The 12,479-nt window shown below is 39.9% G+C and overlaps 1 protein-coding gene across 2 annotated transcripts; it reads left to right on the top strand.

Moving 5' to 3' along the window:
* Positions 1-349: 349 nt before the first annotated feature.
* SNAP29 (synaptosome associated protein 29) lies at positions 350-5,904 on the top strand (the record flags this gene model as incomplete). Of its 2 annotated transcripts, none has more annotated exons than XM_082007946.1 (5): positions 350-609; positions 2,145-2,341; positions 2,865-2,950; positions 3,916-4,023; positions 5,747-5,904. In XM_082007946.1, exons 1-5 carry the CDS (start codon positions 391-393, stop codon positions 5,902-5,904), a joined length of 768 nt encoding a protein of 255 aa, XP_081864072.1. In that variant the 5' UTR covers positions 350-390. The 2 variants fall into 2 exon arrangements, with proteins under 2 accessions (XP_081864072.1, XP_081864071.1); XM_082007945.1 differs by having other exon boundaries at positions 3,919-4,023.
* Between the last annotated feature and the right edge of the window lie 6,575 nt (positions 5,905-12,479).

Genomic DNA, 12,479 nt, shown 5'->3' on the forward strand with positions numbered 1-12,479 from the left:
CCCGCCCCTCACCGCCCCTCGCCGGTGCCCCTCCCTCCCTGCTGCCCCGCCCACCCCCAGGCCCCGCTCTACAAATGGGAGCGCCCAGCCCGCCTACCACCCCCCCGCTCTGTGGTCTCTCCTAGCAACCGCCTATGCCTCAGCGGCACTCCGGCGCGCTTACCCCGCCCCGGGAAGGGGCGCGCGCGCGGTGGTTCCGCCCGGCGCGCGGTGGCGGCCTGTGGGCGGAAGGAGCGGAGCGGGCCGCGGCCTGCGGCGGGGGCTCGGCGGCGAGCGGCGGGACAGGCCCGGCCCGGTTTGGCTCGGCCTCTGTGAGGAGAGAGGGCTGAGGGCACCTCCCCGAGGCGCTCACCGCGGACGCTTCCGTCGCGGCCCGCTGTCGGCGGCACCATGTCGGCCCTCCCGAGGAGCTACAACCCCTTCGCGGAGGAGGAGGAGGAGGCGGCGGCGGTGTGGCCGGCGAGGGGCAGCGGGGAGGCGGCCGGCGCCGAGCGGCAGCGGTACCTGCAGCAGGAGGTGCTGCGCCGCTCCGCTGCCGCCGCCGACAGCAGCGCCCGCTCCCTCTCGCTCCTCTACGAGTCCGAGCGGATCGGCGTGGCCGCCTCCGAGGTGGGTTGCGGTCTCGAGGGGCAGCGCAGCGCGGGGGGGCGGGGGGCGAACGGAGAACGGCGCCTGCTCCCGCCGGGCGGTTGCGATGTACCGGCCGCCGGCGCCGAGGGGCTGCCCGGCGCCTGCCGCGAGTGTGTCCGGCCTCAGCCGCCTGCCGCGGGGCCCTGTCTTGCCTTCCTCCCCCGAAAATGTACCGAAACCCCTCTTCAAGAGTTTCGGAGACAACCGATTCCTCTGCGTTATTGCAGGCTGATATTCTTAGTGGAGGCGGTTTGTTTTTGAGGAAAAAATCCCAGTTAGAGCCTCTCTATCTGTATAATATTGCGACTAGGACTCGGCTATCTCTTCAGATGCTTGTAACAGCTGTTACTAATTCTTATTAATGGCATTTATGCCGATTTTTATCAGACTAAAACCCTTTCAGCAGTTCTCTTGATTCAATGAAGCGCCTGCCCTGTTAGTTGTTTGTGATGTGCTTGCTTCACCCCGATTAATCATTTCCTTCTGGCCCTGTTTCAAAACAGTTTACACTCAGACGTGGCTCATGAATGTCTTGTCCCTTGTGTCACCTGCTAATGGGACGTTTCCTTGAGCGTTGGTAATGTGGGTGCCTAAATTAACCCGAGAGCATCCACAAGCTGCAGTAGGTGCTTATACTGAAGAGGGTTCTCGGCACTTTGGCAAACTTGCAGACTTGTGACTTGTTTGTCCAGAAAAGCACAAATGAGGAATTAAGAATTTAGGCTTAACGTAGGGTTTGTGGTAAAACTTTAATTGTATGAGTCTGCTGCTCTACTGGAGGGGGAAGAGGGGCAAGAAGAATATTCAACAAAGTTTAAAGAGAACATGAACACAAGTGCTTTGTTTTGCACTAGTGTTAGCTGCAGGCAACTTTCCTGCCAGAATTAATCTTTGAATTCCTTTGGAATAGTGCCTCTGCTGCTGAATAAGAAAATAACGTAATTGTGTGTATTGAAATTTCTACATCCTGCACTGTTAGTATTAGCTAAAAGATTGTTCTTGCAGTATGAAGAAATTCTATTTGCATTTACTTCTTTTGTTACTCTATTTCTAAATGATCGGGAACATCCCAGTAATGTGAAAATAGAAGCCCTTCCCAATGAAGGTGTCATTCATAACTAGAAATAGTTCTGCTTTCTCACTTCCCTGCTATAGACCTTTTCATTTTCACTATGTCACCCGTCTGGTGCCATGCTTGTTCCATCAAGAAGAGCTACAAATGTCAACCTGACAAAAAGCCCATACAGAAAATTCATGGATGCTGTTTGTAGCTGGTGTCAGAAACGTGGCATTGCATAGTGATGAGGATTTTATAGCTGATTAATGTTATGGCTGACTAGCAACTCTTGAGTGAAATGCTCTGGAGGAAGAGGAGCAAGTGAAAAAGCTGTATGCCTTTAGAAATAATCTACATGGATGAAGGAACCCTGTTATTTAAGTGTCTGTTAAATATGTTTGATGCTTCAGTTTATTTTGGCTTTACTAACTTCTCTTTTTCTGTCAATATCTGTTAGGAGCTTGTACGTCAAGGAGAGGCACTGAAGCGCACGGAACAGATGGTAGATAAAATGGACCAGGACTTGAAGACTAGTCAAAGGCACATAAGTAGCATTAAGAGTGTTTGGGGGGGCTTGGTAAACTACTTCAAAGCCAAACCTCCGGAGGGCAAGCCGGAGCAGAACGGAACCCCTGAATATTATGCTAACAGTCGGTAAGTAAAACAAATGTTTTACTTGGGGCTTGCTGCCCACAGCATTTCTGAAATGTCACCAGAAAATCAGAACTTAAAAGATCAGTTGATTCTGTCAAGTAGGCTCCTGAGATGGTGTCTAGTCTCCTTTTTCCCTTTAACGCTGAGAAAAATATTTTTACCTGTATTTATGTTTGAAGTGGTAAGAATAACTTTGTATTTGCAGGTAATACTGCATGGATTGATTTCCTCCTTCCCTGTCCCTCCATTCTCCACCAGAGGAAAGGAATATCTTGCTTCCAAGACAGAAAATACAGTTTTGGTTTTGATATCAAATTTTCCATATGCTATTTTCAGCACTGAAGCAACCGGTTCTGTTTTCACCAAAGACAAATGCTAACAGTTCATTTTAAAGGATTATTTTGGATCAGGTCCAACAAATTTGCTGCTCTTGTATGAATCTGATACCTGTTGTCATTTAACAGGTTCAGAATGTGGCCTGCGGTCCATAGTAATGTTTTCTTTTTATTCTCTTCATTACTAGATTAAAAGAAGCAATAATGTCTAGTAAAGAACAAGAGTCAAAATACCAGGAAAGTCATCCAAATTTAAGGAAGCTAGATAATTCAGGTTTGTTAACTTTATTTTACACTGAATGTCTGTTCAACATGGGGCAAACTTGCACAGTGGTGAAGGCAGAGGCCCTTCAGCCTGCCCAGCTGCTGCCTTACGTTGCTGCCTAGTATCTGGAGATTTGTATCTCAGCCTTGGTGGCTTTGAATTCTAGGGTATTGTTTCCTCTAGAATTCTTTATACTCATACTGAAGATGTGAAATTTTTCTACTTGGATACAGGTTTTATTTAGCCTGTCCTGTGGGGGATTTATGTTGTATCCACTAAAGGCTTTAAAAGCATCCAGTGCTTGTAATTGCACAGAGGAGACTGCAGCCAAGAACCCACACAATGTGCAGGCGGCCTCGTCCTACGTTTGCCAAAATGTTAATGTATAGGTTCAGAGGTCCTCCTTTTAACCATCATTTGTCACAGCGTTTAGATAGGTTTTCCTTGTTTCAAACATGGACTATAACCCTTCATACTGAAGTCATTACTTGATTCACAGGAGGAAGCAGTGTTTGGTCTTGTTCCCCATTCTCCCAATGCGTTAACTTTTGTGATGACTTATGTACAAAGTAACTGTTCCCTTTTAAAGTGAGGTTCAGTTATTTAGTTTACTAAGAGTGAGAAAACAGGAGGGTATCTTTAGTTGTAGTTCTGTACTTAAAGAACATTAAAAGTCTGTCCAATAGAGGGCAGAAATAACTCTCTGGTGGCTTGACCTGAGGGAAGGCTAACTGCCAGTAGGAGTGACCAACCTACCTGCTTTGTTGGTTGGGTGGCTGGTGTTTGCCTTTTTTTCTCTCAGCTACCTAGCAGAACAACAAAAGGGAGCCCCAAAAGGAATAACTGTATTTTAATAACTGTTCATCTTGAGGGGTGCCCTATAGATAGTGGTCAGACCAGTTTTTAATAGCCCGTCTAAAATTTTAAAGCTTCTTCTTGCTAGCTTTGTTATATTCTGTATTTTATACTCTTAGCAGACAATGATTTCAGCAAAGCAGATTTAGTTTCTCCAGTGCAAAAGGATTCCTATCCAAAGAACCAACACCTGCGAGCTTACCACCAGAAAATTGATAACAACTTAGGTGAGTGAGAAAATGGAAGCTATTTGACGTAATACAATTTTCAATTTTTGGCTCTTAAGACAGAGAAAATGACTAGTAATATATTGCCACCAAACACTTTTTTCATTTCATGTGAAATTGGGCAATTAAAAAAATCATCTGCTTGTATTCTGCATTTCAAAACTATCTATATGGCAAAATCCAAAGCTTGATTGAAACCTACATTATTTGAATGGTAGAATGCTGTGGGATGTCTGTGGGTCAACCACTTGCAAATATTAATAACAAATCTGAGTTAGAAATGCATTTCATGTGAAACCAGCTAGAAACAAACTGGCTAGGATGCCTGGCATAGTATAAATCCACTGTGGAAACTGATGTACTATTGGCATTGATCCTTCAACTCTCTGCGGCATGCTTGTGCTTTAGAAATAGTTAGATTTTTAACTGTCCCTGAGCAAAGGGAGGACTGGGGGGGGGCGGGCGGGAACCCACACCAAAAGTATGAATCCTCTTAGGTCATATATTGGCAAGAACAAAAACACTCTTACCAAATGTGAATATGCTAGCAAATATCTGTTATTTGAATGAGGAAATGGTGCTGAAGTATCCCATAATACTTGCATTCAGGATATGAAAATGTTTCTTTGAATCCTCCTATAAGTTGACTGGAATATTACTGGGACAAGCAGGCTTATCCATCCATTCTGAAAAAATCTTATTAAGCAGGTACTATTAATATTACTTAGGAAATACTGAGTCAAATTGACATCCAGATTATACCAGTATGGATAATTACTACCTCTCTTTCTAAAGCTTACCATTTATACTGAAAGATGCATTCAACTTGCCTAAGTGACAGTTAAACTCAGATATTAAATTGTACATCAGTCAAGGAATTTACAACTCTCTGCAGTTTTTGAAATAAACATGTTTTCCAGAAAATAGAAGAATCAGAAGGCACTAAATACTTAATTTGTGAGTTTGCTGCATTTCTTTTATTGCTTCCCCAAACCTTTCAGCTGACTTTCTCTTCCTTTGTTCTTTATCATATATGCAAAGTGCCTCTTTGCTTACATGTGTCACTGTTTAGCTGACCTAGAAAGAAGAGATTGGAAAGAAATCACAAAGGAATAGATCAAAGAGAAATAGTCAAGCATAAGAGTTAGTGGGAGCACATTTGTTCTATGCTCAAGCCATGCAAAACTTATTAGCCCTCAGAAGCATTTATACCAATCAATCGTGCAATAAAATAGTTTCCTTGTAGCCAAACCAGAAAATCTGGAAATGGGATTTTTCCATCTATGTTAAATCTTAAAACTGTTAAACTGCTTAAATTTTCAGTGAATTGACAACATCTGCGTGAAGTTTAAAGAAAAACAATTGAGGTAGTGAGCATATTGTGTATACTGAGTTGAGAAAAGATGTACCGAATTTTTCAAAAAATACATTTTTAAAAAAATAAAAACTACAGCGTATGTCATTTCATAAAGATCCAATTTGGTGTTAAGCTTTTGTAGTTAAGGTGTGATGGAAAAAAGGAAGTGATTATTTCTGGTAGTAATGCAGTAGAAGTGTTAAAATATTGGTGCTTCCACTACTGGAGAAGAACACTCAGGCTTGAGCAGTTGCAACTAACGCTTTCTAACCAGGGTTTTGGAGGAGAGGGAATCCTGATAGTGTCCATTAAAAGCAGTATAAGGCATGCTGTTTAATTCTGTATGGTCCCTCTCTTCGTTGACAGATGAGATGTCTTCTGGGTTGAGTCGTCTGAAAAACCTAGCTCTTGGTCTGCAGACAGAAATAGATGAGCAAGATGATATGCTGGATCGGCTAACAAAAAAAGTAGAGACACTGGACGTGAATATTAAAAGCACTGATAAAAAAGTCCGACAACTTTGAAGGATTTTTAGAAAATTTTTTGTTCAGCATCAGTTCTTCTTGGATGTCCTATCTCAACTGATCTCTTAAAATCTTGGACAGTATCTGGTTTGCTTTTTTCTGATATGTTATTGATTTTGTTGTCATTAAAATTGCATAATCTTAAGTGCAGCATATACCTTAAATTTCTTCTTACTGTACCTGGGAAAAGTGTGTGTTGAGTAAAATCTCTCAGCACTTGGTAAATGCTTTTGTGCTGGATACCCTGGTCAATTGTATAACTGTGAGTCATGCGCGTGGAGGAATTTGCAGTCTACAAAGGTTCAGTGTCCTTGGCCTGGGAGCTGTGATGAGAAAAGTAACTGCATTTTTGTCTCTGTTTTGGGGAGGGGGCAGGGGGAACAGAATGTGCTGCTTTGTTCAGAACAAATGTTGCTAATTCTGTTTACCTACAGCTATTTTAAATTCTGAAAAAAATGCTGATTTCCAGCTGTAAAAATAATTTGAAGTGACTGTTCTCTGGCATTTCTGGGGCTTAAGGAATGAACTGTTCTGTGGAAGTTGTAAAATATCAAGGGTGTCATGCAGTAATGATAATATCCTGTGCATGTTCCCTTTCCAAAGATGACTTTTACCAAATGTTGGATCCATAAGCTGTGGTTTTTGTTTGGGTTACTAAAAGCTATCACCTTTACAATATTTTCAGTAAAGATCTTTAAGGTTATCTTATGGTCTGCAAGAAATGTTGATTGACAGTGACCCAAAAAGCTTGGGTAACAAAATCAGGACTTAAATGTATGTGCTCTACAAAAGAATCTTTAAGAAATGGTCACCATCTGCTTTTATTTTCTGCTCTTTCTCAGCTTATTCTGTTACGTGGTTACTTGAAAAATAGCTTCCATTTTAGAAGTGGAGAGTTGGTCTCATTGCACAAACAGGTCATAGGAGATTGTTCTTTAACATTTATTTCAAATGTGATTAGGGATTGAGCAGATGCTGTGTTTTCCTAGATAAATTGGCTGTTTTTAAGAAACTCTGCTATGACTCACATGCTTCTGCATTGGCTTAGCAGATATGAAAAGTTCCTGCAAATGAAGAAAAGCTCAAAAGTTTTTGATCTTCCAGATACAAGTTGGGCCTTCCAATTTGTTTTAGTCTTATGTAAGTATCACTGTAGAACAAAATGAGAATCCTGCTCCAGCCTGAAGACATGACAATGAGAACTTGCTGTCTGTCTTGAAAACAAGTAAGTTATTTTGGCTCAGAGGCGCCAAGGAACCAGTGACAGTATTGCAACACCTGCTATCACAAATGACAATGAGCGGCTAAGCAGAGAGAGTTACTTTTTTGAGCTGCTGCCACATGATCTTATGCATTAAGTTAAGACCTTGGTGTTTAGGGCTATCAAGCTTGTATCCTTCAGGAACATTACATTCAGGCCCTCCCCTTTCCTTTTTTCCAAGGGATTTGTTACCTTGAGCTCTCTTGCTACAAAGTGCACCCAGTTGTTAAGGAGATAAAAGAGAACTTGAGCCTTTCTTGTTTTATTGTGTCTCCTGAAAGTTCACTTGTAGAAAAATAAGTCACTAAAAAAGTTATGCTTCTTGGACAGTGTTATGAAAAAAAAATATTCCTGCGTTTACTAGCAAAGTAGAGTTGTGAATTAGATTTAATGTTTCCCCTTATGTTACTGATGTCATTGATTTCGGTCCCTAAAAAAAGTGTTTTGTAGGGTTATAAAATTTCAAGAGCTATTGGGCGCCTTTAATTGTGTTTCAAGGTTCACTTTGTCTTTTATGCTCATTTGGAAGCCTAAAAAAAACTATTAACATGTTATTAATATCAACATGTCATCTAACTTTTTGATTGTATACCATGATTAATTCTCTCTAACTCTGTTAGAATATTTATGAATTACACGATTTGATGTCTCAAGATGGTTGATGCATTTAGTAAATGATACAATCATTAGTTTTCAAAATGTTAGGTACCTTACTGAAGGAAGATTGACATTTTGATTATACCTGTTTTAGTTTCTTATTTGACTTTCTGCTTTTAATAAAAAGGGTGACAAGACTTGTATTTTTTCTTATCCCAATACTGTTTAACAGAAACATTTGCATCTTAGGAAGGATGTATAAATTCTCTCCAGAACAGAGAATATAAAAAAATTGCGTAGTAATTAGTAACATTTCTTTTAGTGTGAAATCTGCCTTCACCTGTATGCAACCATTTCACAACTAATTTTTTTCCAAAGTAAGACTTCGGTAACTAGGAGATATGCTGAGACTTTCTCCACTAAGTTATGGCTAATGGAGGGAAAAAATGTATCTGGAGGATCTAGTTTTGTTATGTGTAATAAGAAATGAAAATATTGAATCCAAGCAAAAAATGTTGTTGATTTAAGAGTGAAGTGTGTTGCCTTTCTGATGTAAGCTATTCCCTTTTTTTAGTCTAAATTATTTCACAAAATGAACTCAAGGTTTTGGGCAACTGTTTAGTTGTATTGGCCTTATGAAATGTTTACTGCATCCTGGATATCTTTGCCTTTAAAAACACGGGCAGGGCAATATAGCAAATAAATCCCTACTTCTGCTTTGAAAACCTCATGATCCAAGCAGACTAGAAAACCAGGATCTCAGCCATGTGGCAGTTTTACAGAGGACTAACTTCTCATCTCTTCTAACAATCCCATTCACTGTCTCAGTAATGTATGTCTTTGCTTAGGCTTTCCTATTCTATTTATTATTTTTGTTTTGTTTTTTAATGGCCATGTTTTAAAGGATTATTTCCCACACTGGTTTTCTTTTGTGGAGGAAAAAAAAGATTGTGCATGGGTATAAATTAATTTCTGCTACAAACTGAATTCCCTTTCTCAGCTTTCATACAGAGGCTTTGTGCTGATCAAGAACTTAAGTCTAACTGACATGAGCAGACAATACTATTTTTGTAATAGTGATGAAATTTTTTGCTCATTAGAATAACTTTCCATCCTGCAGAAAGGGGAAATTTAAAGGGAAGGAAAAAAAACCCCACATTATTTTTGCCTTTCCAGGAAATGTCATTTTGCATGTGTTATGAAGGACTTATTTCAGAAGCTCTTCTTACTATTTCCTAAGATAGTTTTATTTTCTTCTTGGATACTGTTGAAAAAAACTTACCTTGTGTAGAGTATAGGGTTTTCAGAATAAATTTAATTTACAGTCAAGCACCAACTTCATAAGTTATTAACTTCATAAGATTTTGCGTAAGTACTCATGTTGGAATAGAAATTTGTATCCTTGCCGCAAAATAGCTCTGGTTAAATTTATTCTTATTGCGTGAGTAGAAGTTTAATATTAAGGTCAAGAAGGTAGCAAAAAAAAAAAATTTGTTGTTTTTATAAAGGCAACTTGCTTGCTTCTCAAAATTAGATAGTAAATTTTGAAGAGGTTTTAAACACAGTTAAGTAGCATACCGTTCATAACCTAGATATAAGACAACATATGCTAAAAACAGCAAGGAAAAAAAAGTGGAAATAACCAGTATCCGAGTACTAGATTCCTAGGTGTATTTGATTTTCAAATTTCCTGAGCATTGAATTCAATATTGTAACAAATGATACATAGATGAATTTTAGTCTGTACTACAAAGATTTGTTGCTGTGCTGAAGTCTGTTGGCCTACTGAAGTCATTGGAACACTATATGGTGTTGGGGTTTTTTTAACATGTGAAATTTATCTGAAATATTTTGCTGCCCAGTATTTTTTGTGATGTCATTTGTTAAATGGTGGAATAGAAAATACTTTCCAACCACTCTGCCTTCTGAACAAACGGATTTTTGTAGGCATTTTTACAAGCATAATACCATGTGGAAGATATGTGTTAATTTTGACTTTGAAAGATATGGGTCTTAATTTTCAAAATCACAGGTAGTGATTATTTGTGTCTATGACTTTTTAAATAGTACCTTAATTCTATGTCACAAAGGTATAACGCTTTTTATACAAGTCAAACTAAAATATCTTTTTCTTTTATTTAAATGCTAAACTGGACTGTAATTCAGCAATTTAGGAGATTGAATGAAATGAGTGTTGAATGGTAAGATGGTCAATAAAGGTGCTTATTGTTAATGGAGAGTTTTTGCATTTATTTCACAAAATTCTTTGTTTACCACTTCATTGACGCTTCTTTCCCATAATAAGATCTGTTAAAATGCTGGATGTACTCTGTCAAGTTTTTGCGAGAATGGAAATAAGTTTGCAGCTGGTGGGTTTTCTTCTCGAAGAATAAAACGAGGATATTGCATTTCTACTTGACTCTTGAGTAGATGCTTTTAGATCCTGAAAGAGGAATGCAAACAGGCATTTATTTTTGCAGATTGTGCATTTGTGATGATAAAATAATTCAAGATGTTGCTTGAAAAGTAATCTTACCATAGTGCTTGGTATTATCCGGAATATAATAGACTGGATGTGTGCATGAACAAGGCAGGCAGAACAGGAGTAAGGCAAAAAAATATGTACCATCTTGAAAAATTAAAACCAACAGGTATGTAATGTCCCAAATTTGGTGATGGCAGAAAACTTCACAATGTCCTGGCCTTCAGTTAGGTTCTTATCTGCATATAAAGGGAGGAACTTGGCTTCTGAAAACTTTTTTGTAGTAGTTTTTGATACCATAAAGCAGAGATTCAGAAGTGCTATTACAAAAGCTCTGAAAACGGAAAGTCAATATGCTGGAGAGAGATTGACAGGGTTTTTTAATTCGCATAACTTTGGTTTGCTGCCTTTGTGCTAAGAGTTCTTCAGCAAATGGGAATTGAGAGCTTTTCCACCTCTGCACTTTATTGTTGTGTACAGAAAAATCAAAACATTGCAAAGAGCACAGTGGAAGATGGTAGAGAACAGGGCAGTGCAGTGGATTCTGGATCTCTGCTAGGAGTATTATTAGCTTGCTCTGCTTGCATGGAGAATCAGTTTCTGAGTCTTAGAAGAGAGTATTGCACACAGATCTGTTTAAGGCTGGTCAGGCATTTCAACCCTTTTGTGTTTTCTGAAGGACTTCCTTGCTTACAACGCACTCCTTTGCCTTTCTGGGGAAGGGGAGGAAAAAGATGCTCATGCAAGTATGTAAAGCCAGGCAGAGCCAGTGCTGTTGGAATGAAGGACCCCCATGCTTCTGCCTGCCTCTTTCCCTTTTCGTTGCTTCTGAAAAGAGGTTTGATTTTAGGAGGGTGTTCCACAATTTTCATTTCATTGTGGTTGGTTGGCTTGTTTGCTTCCAAATAAATATATTGCATTTTCCCAAAATGGGGAAAATATGAAGAACTGCATTGGGGCCAGAACTGAGGGCTTGGTAACACTCACTTGAAAGAGAGCAGGGAGGTGCCCCCAGAATAAACAGACTGCCAAATTGGGAAGATCCCTGAATGCCAGGCAGGGTTTTCTAAATACAGTGACTTTGGAGCCCTGCCTCGGCTATAAAAAGTCTAGATGGATTGTAACTTTGCTGTTGGCGACGCAGAACCTTCTAGAAAATGGGCTTCCAGCTCTAGCTGTGGATATTTTGGGGGAAAACAATGGACCTCCTTGGCATCTTCATTCTAGATGATCCTTCTTTTTCCCCCAACATTAATTTGTAAATCTGTTCTTTCTGTTAATGGATAGCAGTTGTTTGCCAACGATGAGCTCTGCCTGCAGATCAGCACTCTGAAAAGCCGCTAGAATTTCTATCGCTTGGAAGAAGAAACCTTTGCCCAGCTCCAGTGTGTCTCGCAGCCTTCCAGGGTCAGCTAGGGCACCAAGGCCACATATGTATTAACCCTTCAGCGTAGAAACAAGATGATACAGTTTGGAATGTGTATGTTGGGTGCTGACAGCCCTAGGGAATAGGAGGCACTGCCCAAAAAAGTTTATAATTGAAAAACAGGCATGTTAGAGCTGCTGGGAAAATTTATACAGTTTAATTATTTTCCTTTGGTTTTACTCAACAAAATTTTTTACTGACATTATGTATTTTGTGAAATAGGTAAAATCTGGGTGCTTTATTCCTGACTTTTAGTCTCTCCCTACATTCAATCAAGTTATTCATTAAAGTTTGCTTTGTCTCACTGAATATTTCCTGTGTCTTTCCCAATTTCTTCCTTGCTTTTTCATCCTTTAAATACACCCACTCTCCATCATATGGGAAAGAAATAGCTAACAGAAGAGCTTTTCTTCAATACGCTCTAAGTGCATTAATTTTGCCAGTCCTAATTGAGTTCAAATTATGCAGGTACTAAAATCTGACTTGCCCTAAGATTTGAGCCCCAAATTTCTCTCAGAATTTCTGTGCAACCCCAGTGGTTTTTTGCATTTGATGTTTGTCTAGATGGTGTTTAATGGCTAGCATGTTTGGGTGCCTTTGAAGAAAAATCCCTGCAGGAATTCCCTTGTGTGAAGCAACTGAAAAGGGTGGTGATGCAGTCTGCTCTTGGCTTCCAGTAAGATCCACAGTAATGTAAGTACTAAGTTACTACATACCAGCACTCATAATGTCAGGTCTTGATAGTCTTAACTTTTATTGCCCTGTTTGCACCATTGCCTTCTGTCTGTATTGGCCAATCTGTTTACATC

This window comes from Phaethon aethereus (genome assembly GCF_964289735.1).
Source record: "Phaethon aethereus genome assembly, chromosome: 17".
NCBI lineage: Eukaryota > Metazoa > Chordata > Aves > Phaethontiformes > Phaethontidae > Phaethon > Phaethon aethereus.